This window comes from Tachysurus vachellii, chromosome 3 (assembly GCF_030014155.1).
Source record: "Tachysurus vachellii isolate PV-2020 chromosome 3, HZAU_Pvac_v1, whole genome shotgun sequence".
In the NCBI taxonomy this organism is placed as follows: domain Eukaryota; kingdom Metazoa; phylum Chordata; class Actinopteri; order Siluriformes; family Bagridae; genus Tachysurus; species Tachysurus vachellii.
The window spans coordinates 15,343,862-15,368,387 of record NC_083462.1 but is presented as its reverse complement, the minus strand read 5'-3'; the positions used below and the strand labels follow the sequence as shown (position 1 = coordinate 15,368,387).

General features: G+C 39.4%; 3 protein-coding genes across 3 annotated transcripts in view; 1 reads left to right on the top strand and 2 right to left on the bottom strand.

The window, feature by feature from the left end:
• Positions 1–7,755: 7,755 nt before the first annotated feature.
• Positions 7,756–16,535, bottom strand: tmem200b (transmembrane protein 200B). The gene is made up of 2 exons (XM_060865957.1): positions 16,469–16,535; positions 7,756–9,158 (listed from the first exon to the last, which is right to left on the bottom strand). The coding sequence occupies exon 2, from the start codon at positions 9,138–9,140 to the stop codon at positions 8,052–8,054; it is 1,089 nt and encodes a 362-aa protein (XP_060721940.1). The 5' UTR covers positions 9,141–9,158; positions 16,469–16,535; the 3' UTR covers positions 7,756–8,051.
• Positions 16,536–16,933: 398 nt separating this feature from the next.
• Positions 16,934–21,477, bottom strand: sh3bgrl3 (SH3 domain binding glutamate-rich protein like 3). The gene is made up of 3 exons (XM_060865956.1): positions 21,349–21,477; positions 19,550–19,717; positions 16,934–17,567 (listed from the first exon to the last, which is right to left on the bottom strand). The coding sequence occupies exons 1-3, from the start codon at positions 21,391–21,393 to the stop codon at positions 17,502–17,504; spliced, it is 279 nt and encodes a 92-aa protein (XP_060721939.1). The 5' UTR covers positions 21,394–21,477; the 3' UTR covers positions 16,934–17,501.
• Positions 21,478–23,441: 1,964 nt separating this feature from the next.
• The window catches only part of tmem222b (transmembrane protein 222b), a 7,427-nt gene continuing 6,342 nt past the window's right edge, over positions 23,442–24,526 (top strand). Inside the window, exon 1 of the mRNA XM_060865955.1 lies at positions 23,442–23,629. Within this exon, the coding sequence (XP_060721938.1) occupies positions 23,511–23,629 (119 nt within the window). The 5' untranslated portion in view covers positions 23,442–23,510. The remainder of the gene's footprint in view (positions 23,630–24,526) is intronic.

Sequence of the window (24,526 nt, the reverse complement as noted above, 5' to 3'; positions counted from 1 at the left end):
GCTCATCAGTTAAAGCTCAATCCCAGCAACACTGAACTGCTGTTGATCCCAGGTGATTCATCCCCAGGTCATGATCTTGCTATATCCCTGCATAACGATCTGATCTCCCATTTAGCCACAGCTCGCAACCTTGGGGTAACCATGGACAATCAACTGTCCTTTTCCTCACATGTTGCTAATGTGACTCGCTCATGTCGGTTCTTCCTCTACAACATTAGAATGATTCGGCCATTTTTGTCCACACAGGCTGCTCAGGTACTTGTTCAATCTCTTGTCATTTCAAGACTGGATTACTGCAACACACTGCTGGCAGGTCTACCTATGAACGCAATTTGTCCTCTGCAAATGATCCAAAATGGAAACCGTGCTGCAGCTCAGTTTCAGGGTCTTGGTGATCTTCTTGGCTGTGTGTTGAGTTATTTTGGGGGGACTTTACATTGTAGCATAGTGTCATTTCTTTAGTGTTGTCACATGAAAAGATATAATAAAATATTTATGTAAATGTGAGGGGTGTACTTACTTCTGTCAGATACTGTACATGTAGATCCCATTTCAGATTTATTATTCCACTCTCCAGTTCTAATGAGCTCCACCCTTTTGTGAAGGCTTTCCACTAGACGTTGAATTGTGGCTGTGAGGATTTGTGTTCATTCGGCTACAAGATCATTAGTGAGATCAGACACCGATGGTGTAAGAGTGAGGAGGTCTGGGGTTCAGTCGGTGTTCAGTGGGGTTCAGTCAGTGTTCAGTGGGGTTGAGTCAGGGCTCTGTGCAGGACACTCGAGATCTTCACTTCAACATTAACACACCATGTCTTAATGGAGCTCTGGGGCTTTGTGTACGGCAGTGTTATGATGGAACAGTGAATTACTTAGTTCTTGGAAATTTGTACAAAGATATTTTATACAATTATGTGAAATGTGGAAGAACCATATGAGTGTGCAGGTCAGGATGCACATTAATAAATTCTGTATGTAACATCTGTATTTAAAAAATCAAAAAATCTATGAGTACGTATTTTTGAGAGCTGTATATCTATTTACCATTAACTGGTTTCAGTAAAAGTCTGCTTTACACTCACTCATCTCATGTCCTGTCTTCAACTTTCTTCACTTCATTCCTACTATTTCATATCCATGACTAGAACAAGCAGAACCTGGCCATGCTGCTTGATCACATGCCTCTTTGAAGGGTCTTGTGAGTAAACCACTTTATACTTATACTATAAAGATTTCAGGAACTTGAGCTAGTGCCACACATTTACATGTAGGTTTATGAAATTTGGCAGATGCCCTTATCAGAGTGACTTACAGAAGTGCTCTGAAGTCTCCATCAATGAGTACATCGATACTGGTTGAGTAGGTCACAGACTATCAATTCCATCAGTCTAAAACTCTGTTAAGAGGAAATATAACAAGAAAAGCCCAGACAATTAAAATTAGACTATTCAGACTAAGTTCATAGAGGATCAGAGAGGAGTCTTGTTACATACCTTCCTTGTACCCTGAGAGAGACCAGTTGAGCAGGGCTGGAGGATCAGAGGGTGCGGTGCAGGGTGTGATAAGAGCTTGGAGGTAAGAGAGTGCTGGTCCTGAGTTTGTAATCTAGGGGTAGTTGGGGTAGAATAAAGATCTGGCAGATTGCCAACCAATCCTATCATCAACTTTAGAGGGGTTTACACATGAACACAGTGCAGAGGACAGATCAGAATCCATTCTGCACCTTTATGAATGAAGACATAGCTTTAATATGAGTTGAGTTGTAGAACAAACACAAGATGTACACCACAAGATGTTCCATCTATTTCTCTTCACTGTGAGTGAGTTGGTGACCATGATAGACTTAGATTCCTGATTTTGTAGATAGCCTTAGATTCCTGATTCCAGTAGAGGAATGTGATGTGGTCTTCTGCTATTGTAGGCATGCTGAGATGTTTTTTTTGCACACCACAGTTGTAAAGAGTGATTATATGAGTTGCTTCCTGTCAGCTCAGCCTTATGGTGTAAGGAAAGAGATTTGGGTGTCAGTTATTATTGTGTATCATTATTTATATTCCTGTTCATTTCAGCTAGTTTCAAATCTCAAAATGCTGTGCATGTAAAGAAATCATTAGGCACTTTGGCAGGGAAGGCTGGGACCTTCGCACCTTTGGAGTAAAAAAGTGACATTTTTTGGAATAAAAAATGCTTGAAAATATATATATTTCTACCATGCAATCTATATGAGGAAAATGTGATGTACTGTTATTCTCCACCATCAGACATATGCAATTTTTATTGATAGCATTTTAACATTAGTTCTAATCTATAGTATACATGACTACAAAACCTGGTGTCTGTTATTAGTATGTTATAATTAAGAAATATCTGTTTTGCCTTCACAAGGAGATGACTTTTAATGTCCAGTGGAACAAACAGACTACAACAGAGATGTAGTCGAAATGCAGCAGGATTGAGGATTGTGGACTGAATCATGTATGGTCAGTTTGATCCAGTGTAACTTTGCCTTTAAAGCTCTGACTGTCATGTGCTTAAGTATTTTGTGAATCCCTCACTTATTTAAATGAATGTCTTTCTAAACTTATCCACCAAGAGCCGATAAGAAGCCACGAGCAGCTGATTATTCATTCATCTTCTACCGCTTATCCGAAGCAGCTGATTAAACAGCTCGAATTAGACGTGGTTCCTGTTTGACGGGAATAAAAGCCTACACCCACTCCAGCCCACTGCGGGTGAGATTGGATGTCCCCCATTTAAATGAATTGGATATTATTTTAAACTGGCATAAAGCAAAACAATAAAGTATCTAAATAATACTAAATTGAGTTACATGGTAATTAGATGGCGCCTTCTGAGCAGGAAATCTTGACTCATCTAGACTAATCAGAAAACAGACTCTGGCTCCCTGTAAATCTGTATAATTAAACTGGGATGTTTTATAAAGCTGTCACTTCAAATTAGACATAAGATTCTTTATAGCCCTCACGTCTGCTTCTGGATCCATTCAGACATTAGATAGCTCTGGCTGAGGGGAATTAGTGGCATTTCTTTCAGGTTCCTCCAAAACACACTGTCTAGGCCAGAAGGCAAGAGGGCGTTCTAATAAGCTCCAAACTGATTGTCAAAAAAAGGGGAAGATCTACTCTGTAATGGCTAATTGGATATTGATGATCATCTTCTCCTTGCAGTGTTTAGCTCAGAGAGTTCCTCTCAGCTCTTACTCAGAAGTACATACTTGCCTGGGATCTGCTTATCTATCTTTTCTCTCTGTCGGTCCACCCATATGTCTAATTTATCCACAAGCATTTATGATCAAATGACTAACAAGGGTCTAATAACAGTCCCCAAATGAACGAGTCCCCTGTAACTGATGTAAAAACGTCTACACATCACTGATTGAAACATAAAGTCAGTCAGAGAAAAGGTGGAGAATAAGTGAAAGAATGAAAGTGTTGGATTCCTGTAATCTATGTGAATGATGTGATCTCCAGTGTAAATAACTTAGTGTTAGTGATAATAATGAGAACAACTAGTTAGTTAGTTAGTTAGTTAGTTAGTTAGTTAGTTAGTTAGTTAGTTAGTTATGGCTAAAATGCAATGCATTAGCTAGCTACAATATATGTGGGATGTTCTTAGATTACACATATTTATCCCACGACCTAATGATGTTTTACTTTTACTCTGCGTCTGTTCTCTTCATCTTCAACTCTACTGTACCTTACAATCAATTCAGCACACCAATAATTTTACTAACTAAACTTCTATTTATGTTTCAGTTGATCATAAATATCATGGGTGTAACTGTTAGTTCTGATCATATGGGGATACCTTTCCCTCACCCCCTTATCCCTACACACCTGGTCCAATTAAAGGCCATACAGTGTCAGTTGCACAGTATTTTATAGAGAAAGCAGTCTGTTGGAATAAGATCACAGTGTTAATAGGGAGAAGCTTTTACTACATTACAGCTCAGTGAAATACTGTCTTCACATATCCAAACATTTAGAGTTTCTGGTCAAAGCACAGGGTCAGACATGATAAAGTGCCCCTGGAGCAGAGAGGGTTAAGGGCCTTGCTCAAGAGCCCAACAGTGGCAAATTGGCAGTGCTGGGGCTTGAACCTCAGCCATCTGATCAACAGCCCAGATTCGTGTCCATGTGGGTTTCCTCTGGTTTTTCTCTCATCTCCTAAAAACCTGCTAATGTGAGATTGGTTACTCTAAGTTAGTTGCTCAGGTATGAATCAGTGTTTGAAGGTGTGTGTGGTGTCCATGGTATCCTGAGAAGGACTGGTGTCACATTCAAGGTGTGTTCTTCATACAGGCTCCGGATCCACCATCATTCTGACCTGGATACAACACTTACTGTTTCTCCTTTAATGCTGTGCTGTTTCCTGGTGTTGATGTTCTTTTCATTGTTCCTGAAAATGTTTAGGTGAAAGTTTTCCACTGCTCACTAATATTTTGTTTACTTGTTTTTTCATGGCCTAGTAGTGAAAGTCAAAGAACAGGAAACACTTACTGTACACACACACACACACACGCATCTCCAAGTGTTTTTGTGTCTCAAGCATGTCTCTAAGCCTCAAGAATCTGAGCTGTAGATTTATATATTGTTGCACAAGTAAGAAGGCTGAGTTAAAGTCCACTCCTGCTGTGTAGCATTTCAGCTTGTTTCTGTGTCTTATGTCTACACCTGGATCCTATTGACTGCTAAATACAAGGAAATAAAACTGTGCCTCAGAGACCGGCAGCAGTAAAAACAAATTACAACCAGCTTTAGGCCACAAATCTGCTGCTCACAGATGCACACACACTGAGAAAAACATGTGAACATCCTTTTACTCAGTGCTCTGAGCTACATGACACATGAGTCAAAACTTACTGCCTCATATAAAAAAAGGTTTGTCTACAAATCCAAGAGAAATTTAATAATAATATGCACAATTTCATAAAAAGCTCTTAGTCCATGACCATCGTCAAAACCTAATATTCCACAATAATAACTAGCTTATTAGAAAAAAGAAATTAGAGGAAGTTGTTCATTCACAGTTGTACAGAGTTGGGTCTTTTTGTCATCCTCAAGTCTGAAGGAGTTAGCAAGCCAACTTTACAAGCTGTAAGAATTGCTGAAGCCATCTTATAAACGACCGGTTTAATGAAAAAAGATCATAAGGGGCGGCTTGGAAGAATCTATAAAGTCTAATAAGGGGGGACAAGCTGGCCTCAGAGACGTACACTACTGAGGATAATTACAGAGGAGGAATTCCTCATTCTACCGCTGCCTCATCTCCCAATTCCTTAAATGAAACTTTAAAAATAAAACCTAAAAATTTGACAAACTCTTATACACCAGTAAAGAGTGTATGGATAATCATAAAAATCCATATGTGGTGGATTTTTAACATTACAGTGTCCCTTTTGAAGATGATGATGGTCAGGTGTCCACACACTTCCAAGCCCTTATCATATTATAATTAGCTGTTTTAAATAGTTTGGACATGATTACCAAGGTAAAACACTGAGATATCTTAGCTGTCATGTTGTCATGTAACTGAGACAAAACACATCACTGTGAAGTGTAGAGGAGACAACGTCCTCTTTAACACCCACCTGACCTTTCACACACAAAGATAGGCAAGCACTTCTCTTATCGCCTTTATTTGGGACACAGATATGAAACCAGGTGAGCAGTTGGTGCACAGGTACAGTCAAAACACATATGCAGCATACATACAGACAGACAAACAGCAGAAACATGGATGGATTTGAAGATCTTTCTGTTATATCCTTGCGTCACTGCATGGAGTGAGTAGATTTTCCCTCCACTCATATCCTTGCGTCACTGCATGGAGTAACAGTAAGAGTCCTAATCAGTCCTTAAACATTTTAACCCGTTAAAAGTAATATATGTATTGTAATAAATGAATGATTTAAAGCCCACTGCTTCAGGAATACATCTACACACGTGGACAAAATTGTTGGTACCCTTCGGTCCATGAAAGAAAATCTCACAATGGTCACAGAAAAAACTTTAATCTGACAAAAGTAATAATAAATTTCAACCATGCTTCAACTGAATTATTTAAAAAAATAAACTCATGGAACAGGCCTAGACAAAAATGATGGTACCCCTAACTTAATATTTTGTTGCACAACCTTTTGAGGCAATCACTGCAATCAGATGATTCCTGTAACTGTCAGTGAGACTTCTGTAAGAAGTCAGTGAGACTTCTGCACCTCTCAGCAGGTATTTTGGCCCACTCCTGTTTCACTCCTGTACAGCCTGTTTCAGTGCCTGAACATACATATACATGAACATATACCAATATGCTATTTTGATACCCTGCACATTCTCCTGTCTCAATTAGCTAATAAGCAGCTAAAACTTTAGGTGTCCATCTGAAGGAACCAATGTGGAACCTATTTCCCTTTCAGAAAGGGCTCCAAGAACTAAGAGGCTAAGAATCATTAACTAGATTTGTAAAGTTCGTCGCGACAAACTTTGATGTTGGCTTTGACGAGGCAAGTATTCGCAAAGGCAGGTGTTTTTTGGAGGCGAGTGGACATAAGGGTCAGTGTTACTTTTGGAGGCAAGTGGACAGAAAGATAGTGTGCCAAAACATTTGGAGGCAAGTGGAGATGAGCATGTGACATCATGCAAAGACTTCAGACCAGGATCTACAACATATCCGAATTTGGTTCATGTGGCTCGAAAGCCCTAGGAGGAGTTACTCTTGATAAATTTTTGTCTAAGCTTAAATAGGAAAACAGAATGTTGGCTTCTACAAAGCCAACATAATTATCAATGGAGCTCTGTAGAACACTAGGGCTGAATTAAACTTACATTTACAGCATTTAGCAGACACCCTTATCCAGAGCAACTTACATTTTATCTCATTTTTATACAACTGAGGGTTAAGGGCCTTGCTCAGGGGCCCAGCAGTCACATCCCCTTCCAAACTTCCTTTAAATGATGGTTGCCATGTATCTTATATGTCCATGTGGTGTATCAGTAGGGGGCAGTATAGTCATGTGTCCATGGTACGTGACATTGTGTCCACAAGGGACTAAACAGCCCAGCATTGTGTTTAAATCACATACCACAAAGTGTGACTCAGGTCAAAGCTCATCACTGTACGATCTGACATAAATACCCTAAAGCTTGTACTTCTATAGTGGACACTGTTACCTGGAGGAGATTTGTACCTAAGACCTGCTGGAATCAGAAAGATTTTCCTGCACTTATTCCAGGACTCACATGAGATCTGAGCTTTTTTAATGATTTATAAATCCCACTAGAAGCTCTCATGAACTGAGTTTGAACACAAAAAATATCTTTACACTATTTCACAGTGTAAAATAAAATAAAATTAAGCCTTTAGCTACAATTTATAAAACCTTCAGGGAATACTTTAATAACCATGCCAATGAGGTTGTGTATCTTCCCCTTCCCTTTAAAGCTTACAGAGATAGCTTTAGGAGTCTGGTCCATGGGTCATGAATGCTACAGTCGAAGGTACTGGATGAAATGATAGTGAACCAAAGCTACAGTTGTCTTCTTTGTGTATGATTAGATAAACAATCCTGTATATATTTATATATATTTATATTTATTTTATATCTGATACAGTTACATTTACAGCAGAGAAACTTTTATCCAGAGCATCTAACAGAAGTCTTTCAAAAACATAACCTCATGCTAGTTCACAAGATCATAGAGTAAAGGTGGCATCATTCTGGAACCCAGGCGGAGAAGTTCCCTGGAAGGCATCCTGGAAAGAAGCAAAGGTTTGGCTACATTAAGAAAGTGAGTCCTTGTTGTTATTATCTAGCTGAACAGAGAAATTGGGCTTTTTGTTGTCTTTGGTGACACAATGCTGCATTTCCTTTCCAATACATTTGTCCAACAGGCCTGTTAATATATAAAGCATGTCTTTATACTCCACAGATTTTAGCTCAAGCAAATGATCTGAAATCATTCGATCTAAAGGGAAAACCCGTTCCAGAAGCCCGGATAGTTTGAGATGCATCAAGGCATATCCAAGATAAGTTCATGGCCAGCTGTGGTGCTTCTGACCCTCCACAGGTGCCAGGTCCAAGTCAAGAGGTTTTGTGTTAATGCTTGGCTGATTCACACATATCTCAGAGATGCATGATTGTGGGAACTGATTAAGGCATCGTGTGTTTTGCACTGCCCTTTCCTCCAACTGTACTAAGGACTTGGACATTGTATGTGAGCTAGTTCTATAACTCATACTGTAAGAGCGCCTTGGAGGGACTGTGTTTAAGACCCAGTCCTCCCCCTCTGGGGCAGACATACAAGATGAAGTCAGGTATTTGCTGAGGTTACAGTGACTCTTTGGTTGGTCCTGGTGGCCACAGACCTCTCCCTTTTCTACATCCAGGTGAGTGCTCATGTCTCCTTTGCTGGAGTTCCAGGAGTCTGATAAATGAATCGAGGAGATGAATAAAGACTCCTGATGGCAAAGGATCTCAGTGTGCATCACTTCTTTCTGAAGTGAAACTCTGTCTTCCTTTGTAGTCTTGGCCTTCAGAAGCGGGTCAGAGGAGGCCAGCTCTTTAAGGCACAAGATGTTCAAGTGGGCTGCAGGAAGGCTGCCGACCCAGTGGTAGTGCCTGATCAGCGAGTTTACTTGGGTGAGGTCTGTTGACGGCACACTAGACATGGTGCACATCATGCTCTGCATCTCAGACAGCAGAATTTGAGTCTCTTTGTCTCGATTCTCATATAGGACTGTGTTAGCGCAGATGAGAATAAATAGTCCCACTCCCATAATAACAGGGCCTACCAATTTCATTCTGTCTGTGTGAATCAGACTTGCTGTTGAGAACAGTCCTTTGGCTCCAAGGCCCCAGCTTGATCCCTGAGGGGGGCTTTTACTCACAGAACCTACTGATGATCTTTGCACACGGTATGGCCAATAGCCCACCACTGCCAGTGTGGTGCCAACAATCACCACTATCATCCCCAGCACCAGAAACGCCCCCGGCATGGAGCGGATGCGCACCTTACCCTGGACTACCCCTCCTTTATTTTTCCTGGAGCGCAGACTGAAGCATGGCAAATGCTGGGAGGATGATGAGGATAAAGCCTCAGTTCGGGCCTTGTGGGTTCTCATACCTCCAGCTCTCAGGTTCTGCAAAGGAAGGGAAGGACACATGTTAGAACCGAGCAAGCACAAAAACTTTTTACAAACAAACTGTTGGGTATTCAAGTACACTGTCTTACATAACTCATTTATAAAAACCAGCAAATGAAGATTTATGGCTCTTTTGAGGCAACTGAAAGCAGAGGTGGAAAGCAGGTGTTTGTTCATATTTATACTTGATTATGACTGAAAGTGAAAAAAACATTCATTACAAGTTTAGAAAGGCTCTTTTTTTCTCATCCAGCCAGTGACTGCATATTAAATATCATCCAATCATTTGAGTTTAGCATCTAATCAACTACACAATGTAATCAGCACCGTAGCAGAAACTGTAAAGGCAAAGGTTTGTATAAAATGAGGTGCCTCCTTTATCTCCCTAGAAGGTATGAACTTTTTCTTGAATTTTTGCTAATTTGCGAGATGTATCCAAGATCATTTCATAGTCAACTGTGGTGCATCTGGCTATAAATTCAGTGGTGTGATATCAATAAACATGCAGATACAATTCAAGAGCTTTATATTCACTTCAAACATCAGAATGGGGAAATAGTCTGATCTCTGTGACTGTAACCGTGGCCTGGTTGTTGCTACCAGATGGTCTGGTTTGAGTAAATCAGAAACTGATGATCTCCTGGGATTTTCTCTAGAGTTACACAGAATAGTGCTAATAAAACACAGAGCGAGCGACAGTTCCGTGGGTGGAAACACCTTGTTGATTGGTTCGAGCCTCTAGGAAGGATACAGTAACTCAAACAGAGGCTATAAAAAATTTTAAACACCCCTGTTAAAATGGCAGGATTTTGTGACAAAATCGAATCACACCAAAGTCACTCTTTTCAGATTTTTTTCTAAGCTGCAATATGCAACTGCAAATGAAAAGAAAACAAAGTGAAAAACAATCAAAAAACTTTTAGGGGGAAAAAAGAAAAAATGAAAAACTCACATCAGTTTCTGAAATACTCAACCAGTCCATTTGGTACCAACAACCATAGAAGGATCAGTGTCACAGCAAACACATTTGTTTATCCTGATGTTTGATGTGAACATTACTTTAAGCTCTTTAACATGATTGGCTGATGCGCTAACCCCATAAACATGTACCTAATAAAGTGGCCCATGTGTATAATTGGCCTGTTTTCTGTGTTAATCCCAGGTTAGATTCCAGTAACACAACTACTGCCCAGGTGAATGTAGCTCATTAAAACCTTTCTAATTGATTTGTTAATCAGCAAACTGTTAGAGAACTCAGAGTTTACACATTCTTAGACTTTTAACTGAGTAAGACTTTGAAGGTCTCTTCTTTCATTTTCTCCAGAAAGGACAGAGGACTCAGTGTTGAGTGATTTCTCAGAAACAACAAAATCAGCCCCTGGTTTAAGAGTAGATGGTCTGAGGAGCTCAGTGAGAAGCGGCTGTTGATCATTCGTGACAAGATCCAAGATCCAGCAGTCTCCCAGAACACAGTGTTAATAGAGAGAAGATGCAGCTGCTAAACAAGCTTAAATATTTAAAGTGTAAATTCCACCAACATCACTCATTTATTCAAAGTCACATTCCATGGAATGGGATTTAGGGATAAATACGTATGTGAGCCTGTGCATTGAATCTAATAAAGTTCCTTACAGTAATTTCACCATTCAGTTGGCTGCTTGAACACTGACTAGTGACTAACTTATGACCTCCTGTTCTGAGAAGAAGTTCAGTTCTGAGACTGTTTTGTTTCAGTGTGTTTAACTTTGACTTTTTAGCTAACTTAACCACGCTTGTCATCTCTGTGGAGAAGAAAAGCAACAGCAGAACAAGCATAAACCCCTTGGCTCACACACGCCCCCTTCAGTAAATCAGAGGCACTGGCTCTCTCACCTCCTGCTTTTTCAGTGCAGTTTGATGTCACATCAGTGAGACTACACATGATTCAATGTTAGAGATTTAAGCACTTATGTATGTCGCTCTGGATAAGGGCATCTGCCAAATGGTGTAAATGTAAATGTAAATGTTATAGACATACATCAAATACATTACATAGATGGAAAGTGAGGACATATAATAAAAGTGTCTACAAACAGGAAAAATGACTATAAAATGATGAAATTTATTTAAATATCTCAGTCTGATAAATAATAAATATAAACACTATCATTGCCTTACGAAGACTTTATTCACATGAAGTTGTTATTGCTTTGTGCAACAATTGATTGCTTATTAGTTGAAAGTTCTCTGAAGCAACACATAGAAATAACCTTCAGCTCAGGTTCACTCACTCACTCACTCATTTTCTACCGCTCATCCGAACTTCCTCAGGTCACGGGGAGCCTGTGCCTATCTCAGGCGTCATCGGGCATCAAGGCAGGATTCACCCTGGACGGAGTGCCAACCCATCGCAGGGCACACACACACACACTCTCATTCACTCACGCACTCACACACACTACGGACAATTTTCCAGAGATGCCAATCAACCTACCATGCATGTCTTTGGACCGGGGGAGGAAACCGGAGTACCCGGAGGAAACCCCCGAGGCACAGGGAGAACATGCAAACTCCACACACACAAGGTGGAGGCGGGAATCGAACCCCGACGGTGTGAGGCGAACGTGCTAACCACTAAGCCACCGTGCCCCCTAGCTCAGATTCATTCAAATGCTAATAATAATGACCTAAATAAGAGTAATGACCCAAAACATACCACAACAGTCACATCCAATATTCAGAATTTAATCAGAATCAGTACATTTTTAATTATCTTATAATTATTATTATATATATTTTTTATTTAATTTTTTTTAATTATCTTATTATTTTAAGCCTGTGACAGTGAAAGTACTGGATGTAATTACTGTAATTCCTGAATTTAATGAGATATTTTTTGTTATACCACTTTATGCCACTGACTGCATTACTTCTGATCTGTTGTGGTCGTGTACAGAGGTGTCACTATCCATGAGCTCCATGAAAACATGGTGTGTTAATGATCTCGAGTGTCCTGCACAGAGCCCTCACTCCGACTCAACCACTGAATACAGACTTTTACACCATCAGTGTCTGATCTCACTAATGATCTTGTAGCTGAATGAACACAAATCCTCACAGAGTCACTTTAAGCTTAAAACCTACCAGTGAACAAAGTCCTTGCTATGTGCTACGGTTCTATTCACTCTGCCCACCATATCAAGGGGGAGAACCCATGCCTTTTCATTCGTCTGTGACAACAAGACTTCCTGTGGAAAGCTTTGCAGAGTGTTCAAACCACAAGTAAGGGTTGTAGTAGAAATCTGGAGATAATTTCTGAGGATAATTTCCGGTCTGTGATAGTTTAAGCATGCCAGTAACTGATGGAGCCACTCAGAGGGGCCTAACTAACCTGCTAAGGCTTAATAATGTCTATCACATGTTGGGGCAGCGGGGTTGTTAGCATTCCCATTCCCAAGCTTAAACACAGTGAATCATATGGCATCCTCTTTTGTAACTGGTAGCTGATAAAATGTGATTATATTAGCAATAGGATGTGTTTATTTGCTCATTTGATATTTGGAACAGTTAAATATGGAACCGTTTATGAAAATACCGTTGACCCTTTACATAATCAAATTGTATCTTTTGCTCAAAACTTCTTATTTGATGCTGAATAGAATAGTTTTAAATTGAACTAGAATGATAAATAAAATGTATATAATGATGTGTGCTGTATGTTTGTTATGTAAACTATCCCATGTTACAAACCATTTCTGAAGGATGTTCAAACCCCAAAACTCCCATGATCATCATATCTACTGGAAACAATTGTGTTTTCTGATTCTGATTATTATTATATTTCTTTCACTGGATTTAGTCAGCTAGCTGACATAGCTACTGTATTTAGGCAGAAAGAACAGCAATAAGGATGAAACTGTCATAGCAGAGTGTTTTGGCTGTTTCCTCCATGTGCTCTGGTTTCCTCCACCAGTCCAAAGAGAAGCGATGGGTTGGCACCCCATCCTTCACAGGGTCACATCTCAGGGGAAGTCGCAGCACAAGGTGAGGGACGCTAACCCATCACAGTACACAATTTAATACACCCATTCACACATTAATTTAGAGATGTCAATCAGTCTACAAAGCATGTCTTTGTATGTTTATGTCTCCAGGATGTACCGGATCCAACATCTGCCCATTCATGTGGACATTAATTTGACATGTGAGACCTACTTCATCATTACTGCAGACCGGGTAAACCGCTTCGTGACAGTATACAGGACTTACAGCTGGAAAATGTGCCACACTGCATACATAGTTACGAACTGCCGCAGAATGGTATGAGATCGAATAAATAGTAAAATGTCCAGAGTGAGACGTGACTGATGTCATATGCAGCGTGTTGACTTTACCAGTACGGTTCATTCATAAAGAAATGTACATAAAAACACCAGTATAAATAGTGGAAAGTTTTGAAACGTGTGATGTTCCTCACACAATAAGGGGCACTTGAGAGGGAAAATACTGTTGTATGGTGTCATTTTCAGTATTCTGCATAACTTCCCTCCATGAAACACACTCAGCTCACCAAACTCTGATTCAGCTTTCAGACCACATGTGTGAAATGCAGTCAGGTGGAAACCGTCTCACTGTCTCACAGCGTTTTATTGTCCAGTTACAGCCCATATCTCCCACCCCACCTTTTATTTTGCATATTAAAGGCAGACTATATAAATGCTAATCTTAATGTGTTCAAAATAATATACTACATATGGCAGAAATGTTCAGCGCTAATTCAAACATAAATAATGTGTAAATAATTATATAAGTAGGATTTTCTGACACCCAGAACAACTGCACTACCTTCTCTGCTTCTGCCCCACATGTTGAGTAGGATGTTCATGCAGATCGAGCATCAGTGAGCAGAAGCAGAGAGGGTAGTGCAGTTGTTCTGGGTGTCAGAAAATCAATCTGTGTACAATGTCTACGTGAATAAATATTAAACTCCTATAGTTCATATATAGACCTGAATAATAACCCAAATGGACCCCATTTAGAAATCCTGTGGAAGTTACTCTTATTAGAATCAAGGGCATTTCTGTACACTGAACACACTCCATTAAAATCATTTAAACAAGGAGTCCAGGGAATAGTTTACTGCAAGTAGAAGACATTTGTCCTATTAATGACATGAGTTTGATCGATTTCACAACAGAAATTAACTCATGTAATATCGTTAAGGACAAAAAATACAATGCACCAAATCTACCTTTAATAACACACCATCCTTCTATATCTTACAGATGTTCTGTGTCCTAAAATTTTCAGCTGGATTTCATTGATATTACTTGCCTTGATTATGCTGTAAAATAAAAGCTCTGAATGCATCCAGACATGATCACTGCATCCCATCCACTCCTCAGGTCACATCTCATCTCATCTCATCTCATCTCATCTCATTTGGAGAGAAGTTTTAAGGCTGACAATAAATCCCACCAAAAAAGTAGCAGACGTGCGAGTTGCATAGTCATCCACTCAGAATACAATCAAGCTCATTTAAAGATGGGGGAAAGCTGAGGGAAACATCTACACAAACGCACAAGCACTCTCATATAGTCCAGAGGTGGCTGAGACACAAAGCTTTTGGCAAAACACATTATAAAGGAGGCACACAGCGCCTCCCCCAGACGGAGACCTCCTTTCATTCCCACTCAGTTCATTAGTGCAAGAGAAGAAAATGTGGATGTGCATGAAGTAGTGCATGAAGAAGTGCATGAAGAAGTGCATGAAGAAGTGCATGGCACAGCATCATTAGCATTATCTGTGATAACAGCAGAGGTCTTCACTAAACATCTAGTATAGCTTGTGAAAACATCTTCAGTGATGTTTCTCCACCATGCCTCAAATAACAGTTTTGATACTATAAAAGTTTCCACTGATAAATAATACTGGTATAATGTTCATTAAGACACGTAGAAATCATTGGCATTCGCCAGCTGCCTAAATATCTGTAGATTCAGGTACCACGTGGTTCCCAAATATATGATTCGGTTTGTTTTGGCGACATCTTGTGGAATTTTGTTGCAATAGCAGAGAGATTTAAGGATTAGGGTGTCATGTGTGTGCCACTGATAAATAAACTTAGGATATTTTGACCTGTGATTTGGTGTCTCACCCCTTCACACCCAGTCTTCTGGGATCCACTGCATTCCTGATCTGGACACTAAAAGTGAGTCTGAGGGAGTATACCCAGGTAAAGTGTGTATATGGTTCTCTTTGGGTTATTTTATTGGGAACAAAACTGTTAACAATTTAGGAACTCTCTCTGTGTTTAGAGAAATTTGTTGTTCTCTAAAGTGAACCTATACAGAACATTCTTTAATGGTTATTTTTAGTTTCTTTTTAGCCGTAAACTAGAAATAAAACTGATATTTATGTTTATGAGAACGTTAACATTAGGCATTTCCACCCATTGGACCCTTGCTAACAGGATGTTTTAGTTTGTTCTTTGCACCATTCTGTGTAAACTCTAAAGACCAGCTAGTTTGGGTTTTCATGACCTCTAGGTGGTCCCAGTGGGAGCAGAGTCCTAACTAGAGCCAGAGGGTTTTACCACATCACCCTGTTCTTATACATACATTGCCTCCCAGTTAAATTTGCATTATAAGTACTATTATTGACCTATAAAACACTGTAAGGTCACATATATTTGAGTGAGATTATGATCTGCCAGGCCTGCTTCAATCAGAAGATGCAGGCTCCTTAATATTACCCAGTATAGGGAAGGCCATATCCGGGGCAGATCTTTCTCTTACAAAGGGCTACAGTTATGGAACAACCTCCCAATTAGTGTTTAGGACTCAGACACATTTGTTTAGTTTATAAAACCTGATTGTAAAGACTTTTATTAGATAGCTTTCCTCTTTGGTAAAGATCTGTGGGTTCATCCTCATAGGTAGCTGTGGTAAATTGCTGTTCTGAGTCTGTTCAGCTTACACTTTCTACTGACTGAACAGAGTTTATGTCCAATTCTTCACTGGATAAAGTGAACTTGGATACTTTAAAAATTCTACAGCTCTGAATAGTTTCTCCTTCATGTCATCAGATTTTTACTTGCTAAAAAGAGATAGAGCTAGAGTCATGACACGAAAGATCAAAGCCCTATTGTGGTTGTTTATGACATAACTGAGACACTTTAGAAGTGCCATTAAGTGCATTTGATGTCTGAAGTCTTGATTTTAGGATGAGTATTAAACTGTGGCACGTTTCCTAAACAAACCTTTATCTTTTAAATACAACTTTTAGGTGAGATGGAGAACTCGATCCTAACTGTGGTTATGGTGTACCTGAAGTTCTCTCTGAGTTTAACAGGTTTTCTTCCACTGGCCAGTTGTTTCCAGAATCAGCTCTGGATTTGCACCACTGGGATGTAAGGAAATCTAGAAATCTGTTTCAGTCCGGATGTTCATTCATCTTCAGTAACTGCTGAGAAGGAGGAGGAATGAATGAACGTCTGGTCTGAAACGGAATCCTAGACATCCTCGAATCACAAATTAGACAGTGTAGAAGACCTGAAGTAGTCTACTGCTAAAGGAACGGTATTTATTGTGGACGTTATCAGAATCTTCTGCAAATTCAGGTTACAAACAGCCACATGAGTGATAATAAACACCTATTAGACCAACCTGTCAAACACCTCTCACTTTACAGTACTGCAGTTTTTGCCTTTTTCTAGATTGGGATGTTTTTCTTTGATTGAGATTGGGCTGTTTTTCTGGAATAGGAATAAGACACTACACTCATGTGGAAACTGCATGTTCAGGAATATTTATTGGCACAAAAAATACAAAGGAATGATTTCATGCTGTGAAGCTTGATAACATGGTCATCTCCCACATTTGGAGCCATAAAACAGTGCTTTCAGATCAGTTAGAGATGTCGAAGGTCATGTGCGTCTGGTCCACAACAAACTGCCAAAGCAGCCACGTCATTTATGTAACAACACACAATTAAACATAGCATGCTGACCACCAAACATGTGGATGTGGTCTGTCAAGAGGAGACAAGCAACAGTAAAAGCAAACAGATATAAAGTAAGACTGATGGTATTTTGGTCCACAGGAGATCAGGTTTGTTGCGTTTGAGTGCAGATTAAACCACATTTAATAGATTATAATCAGGGTAAATCCAGTGAAGCTCTCTGTGTGCTTTCAGATCACTGCATGACACACAGGAAATGTTTGGCAAATTAAAGTGGCATAGACACAAAGGAAAGTAGACGTCATCACCGGGCAAAGGACACGAGGTGGGTCTCTCCTTTTAAGACTCGAGCTCCAGCAAAGCAAAGGAAAAGGCATTGAATGCTACCATGGAGGACTTTTATGCAATCTTGAGAAACTTCTCCACAGTGTCCGTCTCTACTGCCTCAGAAAACATTTCGTAGTCCTGAAAAATTAGAAAAATATTCAGAGCATGAGATTCGGAACGATTAACATTACATCAATCGTTCAGTGAACATTGTGTGTAAATGTTTTCTGTTAAACGAAATGAACTGAAAATATTCTGTCAGGTTTATAAATGTTTCTGAAACACTTCTGTCTTTACATGTGAATGTTACTGAATGTCAATCAATCATAAATTACAGTTTATTAATAAATCAATATTCTATTTGCAAAGAAGTGAGTTAAAATATCCTCCACTTCTGTTCTTTGGCCTTTACCCCGATGGTTCATTTCATGCTCACCTCAGTCTGTGACCTTTACCTTTTATGGAGTTTTGTGGGCGTATACATATGCAAATGAGACGTATTGAGCACGAGCTGTTTAAGTTTTCAGTCAGCTGAGGTGTGTTATTATTCTCTGATTAATAGCAGTAAAATAAAAGCAGGTTTTATTTAAACGTTCTCTGTAATACTTGATGATGATACAGATCCCTGACCTAGTGGACCAGTGTGAGGAAGACTCTAAAGCACTTCTATAAGTCACTCTGCTTAAAGGCATCTGCTAAACACTGTAAATATTATAAAGATCAGCAGTTTAATCTCCACCTTATATTACAGATATAAAGGTGCAGTAATCCATGCAGACAAGATGATCTGAAGTCAATCAAGTCGAAGTTTACAAGAGTTACAAATATTTATCAGAATTTACAGGATTTTCTCAACTAAACACTCGTTCGAAAGATTTGTGGAGAAAGCAGCTCGTGTCCGGGCTGATAAACGAGTTTCTTTTTAGCTAAAACTTGGATCAGAAAATATCAGGCACACACACAGCGGCTTCACAAAGTGGGCTGAATGAATTAAATTGAAAAAATGAATTATTATAACGTTCAATACCCAGACTTCTTTGTTTATCTGATACCTCATTAATGGAACTCATGCCCCTTTTCCACCGAGGCAGTTTGAATGCTGGTTCGGAGCCTAATTCAGAATCGGTTCTTTCTTTTTCGACAGCCAAAGCACCGGCTCTGAACCAGGAAAAGTGGTTCTTAAGTAGCACCAAAATGTTGCTGGTCTACACTTAAGAACCGCTTGTGTCAGGGGCTGGATACCAATGTAGGTTCACAAAGCCATGAGCACTAACAGTAAAGCAACATCTGCCATTGTTGTTGTTGTGTTTGTGTTTGCCGCTGCTGCGATTACGTTGCTGAGAAAGATGAGACGTACACAGTGACGTAACACTCGGCTCTGTGATGGCTCTCTAGCCCATAGAATGGCAAACCGGTTCTTAGAAGGTTCGCCAGTGGAACCAGCTTTGAACCAGCACCCAGTTCTTTCTGGTGGAAAAGGGGCAAGAGAGTCACTATATAAAGTGTGAATGGAAGCAGAAACATACAGCTTAGAGGGAGTGACCAAGGCCAACGTGACAGTATGATTGACAAGGTTCACATTAACCTGTAGAGGACCAGAGTGTAAAAAGCCTTGTGGACAGCAGTTAAACGTATTTCCTGTTTCTTCTTTATGTGTGTGAGTTGTGATCATGTCACTTCCTGTTGAGTTCAGAACCATTTTGTGCAAAGGATATGGGGATAAAAAATGATGTTTTCACTGTCACTAACTAGACTGAGCGTGTTTGGAAACACACACAAAGGGCTGCTAAATGATTAGGAATAATGTCACTCTGAGGGCCAAATTACTAATGACTGCTTAATACTTTTATATTCACTCATTATAAATGAGCAGGTGTACCTATTAAAGTGACTGCTAAGTGTAGAGGTAAAATAATAAAGAATTATAACAGACATATTGCATTGAAACCCTCGAGTAAAACCCCAGAGACAGGACATGACTTCTCTTTCTGATTATGTAACAGGACAGACCCCTGCCTCAACAAATCAAACAGTCGAGGCAGGGGTTGAGGTTAAAACTCAACTGTTCTCTACTTAAACATGTACATCCATTACTCAGGACTAAAAGACCTCCTCCTCACCCCACAGTACTGATCATCGTTGAAAATCTGCGGCGGGGAGGCAGACGGGTTACCAGACAAGGTCCTCATCTCTTGCCGCAGGTCTCCGCTCACGGCGATGTCGATCAGCTCAAACTGGATGTTCTTACTCTCTAAAATGCGCATGACTTCAGCCTGCTGTGATTTCACCTAGAAAACAGACAAGTGCACGTGTCATATACTGACTTCTGAACCTTCAGGACAACAACCATACAGTCTCATGGTAACAGATACAAGTGTGTATATAAATATACTGAATTCTTTAACACATCAGAATGTAAATGATGTCTAGCTGCTCCAGTACAGTACACCAGAGAACTTCAGCTCCATGGCTTTAATCGTCCACATTACTGTACAAAACTTCTCAACACGGGACCCTGTGTGTTACTTACAATACAACACGTTATGGGAAAATGTATTGTTCTGTGTTGAAGTGTATGTGCACAGTGACAGATGTGATTTAATGTTAAACACGGTCATTAGGCATGTCAGGGCAGCGCCTGGACTGTAGGCTTCACAAGCCTCCAGCTTCATGCTTCTGTGTAACGTCAATGTGGTCACTAGAGGGCAGTGTTGCAAGAACCAACCAGAATTTACAGGAAACAGAAATAAATCCAACTCAATAAACCCATCATTTACTAAGAGAACCAATAGAACCAGTATGTAGTTTATACTGGTTAGTAAGAACACACAAGTTCAGAGTTTCTTTGCAAAGATTCAGAAATATAAAAAGTAATCTGTCAATATGGCACAGAAGTATAAGCTGAAGTGAGCCAAATATCACACACAGAGACACCACCTCAACACCAGATCAGACTGAAGATCAGACTGAAGATCAGACTGAAGATCAGACTGAAGATCAGACTGAAGATCAGACCGAAGATCAGACCGAAGATCAGACGCTCAGAACAGGAGCAGCACTGAATGCACTACAGGGTAAAGTTGGATCTCACACTTATATGTACATATGTGGACAGAACAGACCAGAACACAAAGCCCCTGAGCTCCATGAAGAAGGTGTGGTTGGTCCTGGAGTGAAGATCTCCAGTGTTCTGCACACAGCCCTGACTCAACACCACATGTGAACATTATAGTGTTAGTTAAACAGTGTGACAGTAAAGTGCTATAAAACCAGACTAATGATTAACTGTTTCCAGACTGGTCTGACAGACACAGAGGAACACAAATGGTCACATTCACAGCTCAGGAACTTCCCTGTTTCAGCAGAACAGAGCAATAAAACAAGAACAAGGCGATTTCAGCCCAAACCGAGGACTTCCGCATTCCCTTCTTTACTGTTATATAGTAAAAGTCTCCTTATTCTGGCTTTAAAACAGAGCTGAGGCACCGAGGCAATGAGGCACTGAGGCGTGTCTCTTAATCCCACTACATTAGAAACATCTATGAGTTGTATATAACGTTTATGAGCTGTATATAACGTTTATGAGCTGTATATAACGTCTATGAGCTGTATATAACGTCTATGAGCTGTATATAACGTCTATGATCTGTATATAATGTCTATGAGCTGTATATAACGTCTATGATCTGTATATAATGTCTATGAGCTGTATATAATGTCTATGAGCTGTATATAATGTCTATGAGCTGTATATAACGTCTATGAGCTGTATATAATGTCTATGAGCTGTATATAATGTCTATGAGCTGTATATAACGTCTATGAGCTGTATATAATGTCTATAAGCTGTATATAATGTGTATGAGCGGAATATAACGTCTATGAGCTGCATATATAACATCTATAAGCTTGTTCTCACCTCTCTTGACGCAGTGACGGTGGTGTAATAGATTTTAACTCCCATCGTAGTGATGAATCCTTTCTGTTTGTTACACGGTTTTTATTAGCGGTTTACAGTTAGCATACACTCCCCCCTCCCCCCTCCCCCTCAGCACCCCTCCCTCTCATCACCCCTCCCCATGCGATTCCGCGACGTCATTCCAAGATGGCGGCGCCCTGTAACAGAGTAACACAACAATGTGGAATGGAAAATTTGTGTTTATGTTGAAATCCGTTTAAAAATCGCTTAACATTCGTTTCATGGTCAATGATCACACTTGAACAATAAATAAATAAAATTAATCCCTAAACAAACAACTTCATAACTTTCTTTAATTCCCTTTTGTTGAGAGTTTACACTCAGTATTTATTTGAATTCCTACAAAAGTATGAGTTTGCACTAACACTGGACAAGTCCTAGTTATAACATCTATATAAGCACATAAACAATTTAAAACTGGTCATGTGTCCTTGGACTGGTGAAGGAAACCAGAACATGCAAAACATCCTATTTCCATATCTCAAACCAACCATTTAATACTGTTGCTTTTATTCTTTCCGTGTCGGAGGTAAGAAAACAAGTGACTACACCACTGCAATTATTCACTGAAGTAATTCAAAAAAGGAGTCGACTAGTTGTATATTTTTCATAACTAATGCTAATATTTTTTGTGTATCTATTCCCCTGGTAATGACAACTCTTCTTCTTCTTCTTCTTCTTCTTCTTCTTCCTTCTTCTTGCCAATCACAATTCAGTTCACAGGAACAGTTCATAACAAGGATTTCCAGCTATTTCAGTGTTTTTCACTCCCCTGACATGCAGCACTAAGCGAAAGAATTTAGTAAAATGGCCTCCTAACTTATCGAACATTCTGTTCGGTGCACTGGTCTTCTAGAGGAAAGAGAAGAGAGACAGAGAGAGAGAGAGAGAGAGAGAGAGAGAGGAGAGAGAGAGAGAGAGAGAGAGTGTGTGTGTGTGTGTGTGTGTGTGTGTGTGTGTGTGTGTGTGTGTGTGTGTGTGTGACACACAACACACAGAGAAAGCTTTTCAGCATGTTTCAGCACGTCACTGTCCATACAAACACAAAACAGTTTACAGACTTAGATGGAAACCTGATGTAACTTAGTGATGTAATTTAATGAATGCTGAATTCTGCAGATGGACATAAATCCTCAGCAGGTGTGGGTACAGTACTGTTGGTGTTACAGCTGCATGCACACAAACATGCTTCAAGTACAAACCAGAGTCTGCTTTCTATCACACAACACTGACATGAAACAACACAACATTGACCAGATGTAGTTGTGGTTACATTTCATTATGTGTCCCTTCAATTACATTAGCATATGAATTATATTCAGTTCACTGGACTAAACACTGAGTATGAACCCATGTCTCGACTCTCCAGACATTTTTGAAGTCAAACTGCATTTTTAAATCCTCCTAATGAAACATTTTTGCTGGATGACTGAGAATGTTCATAAACACTTACAATTTTTTGCAGACAAACTGAGCTGACTTTTTACAATCAGGTGACTCTAAGAACACAAACAATACAGTATTTCTCCTGAGATTTTCAACAATCAACAAGCTCTAGACTAAAGTAGGCAATTAGCAACTTTACAACAACTACTTAATAATAATAATAATACTGCTAATAATAAGAATTATTATCGTTATAATATTAACAATTATAACAATAATAATAATTATTATGATTATTATTATGATTATTATTATTATTGTTATAATATTAACAATTATAACAATAATAATAAGGATACTAACAATAATAATAATAAAAGGATAACAATTATTATTATTATTATTAGTATTATTATTATTAATAACAATAATAAAATTAAATTGAATTTAATTAATAAATTCAAGTCTGCCACCAGGGGGCGCATAAACAACACTACTCTGTGTGTGTGTGTGTGTGTGTGTGTGTGTGTGTGTGTGTGTGTGTGGGTCTAAGAAACCACAGGGAAAAGTATTTTTCCTTTGAATTTTTCTAGATTCAATCTGATAAATAAATAAAAATATGATGTCTTTTTTTAATGTGAAATTATTAAAAAGCTGTTCCTGAGTATCACCAGCATACCGGAAGTGGCTGGTGAGAACTTCCGGTTGTCACGGTGATGGCGGATGTTGTTGAAGTAGAGTCGATGAAGAATTATCACATAGCGTTTGAGAAGATCGACTTGAACACCAGTCGGTATCCGTACTGCATTGTGTGGACACCAATCCCTGTGTTATCGTGAGTGTTTACCTCAGGAGTGTTTAGTTATCTCTGTATTTACACTTTATGTCTGAGCTTTATTTAACTGGACCTACAGACAGTCACCTGTGATCTATAACATCTCACGTGTCATTACACACTTTTCATTACATGTGTTTAATCTGTGATCTATAACATCTCACGTGTCATTACACACGTGTAATCTGTCAGCTGAAACACCACCAGGACACACGTCATTGCACGTGTTTATAAGAGACAGATGTTAACTACAGCATGAAGCTAAATGAACCCAAACACTCAGAGGGACAATGGGGCAGAACATCAGAGTGAAATACAGATGTTTTATTGTGTAACTCCATGTTTGTGTGTCTACACGCAAACATCATGTTGTGTAAAGATCCACAGCGACACTGCAGTAAAACAGTCTAAAGCCCTGTTCAGGAGGGATTAGTTTATCAGCACGATCACCATAAGGTGTTTCTCTCACATCTTGAGCTCTTCTCCAGTGGGTTGTGTTTTGAGTAAACCTTTATGTTTAAGGTCATAGCAGTGCTACAACTAGGCAATATTTATAGAACTGTGTATTTTAATACTTTACAGCTTTATACTGTAAATGTTCCACTGAGGAGACAGATGTGGATCCAGATGCTGGGTTTAGTGAAGTGAAATGTTCTCAGAGGAACACAGGGACAAACACAGGTAGAGAGAAATGACCCCAGGAGCCCATGGACACTTCATCCTTTCTGGTGTTTTTTACAGATAGTAAAGTTTTTATACTTCTATAAAGCAGCTTTGAGACAGTGAACATTCATAAACACTCTATATAGGATCTCCTAATACAAATCTGGGTTATTATGGGATTTAACATAGACATGTGACAGACACTGTGAGAAAAACAGGGATTTAACCCAAAAT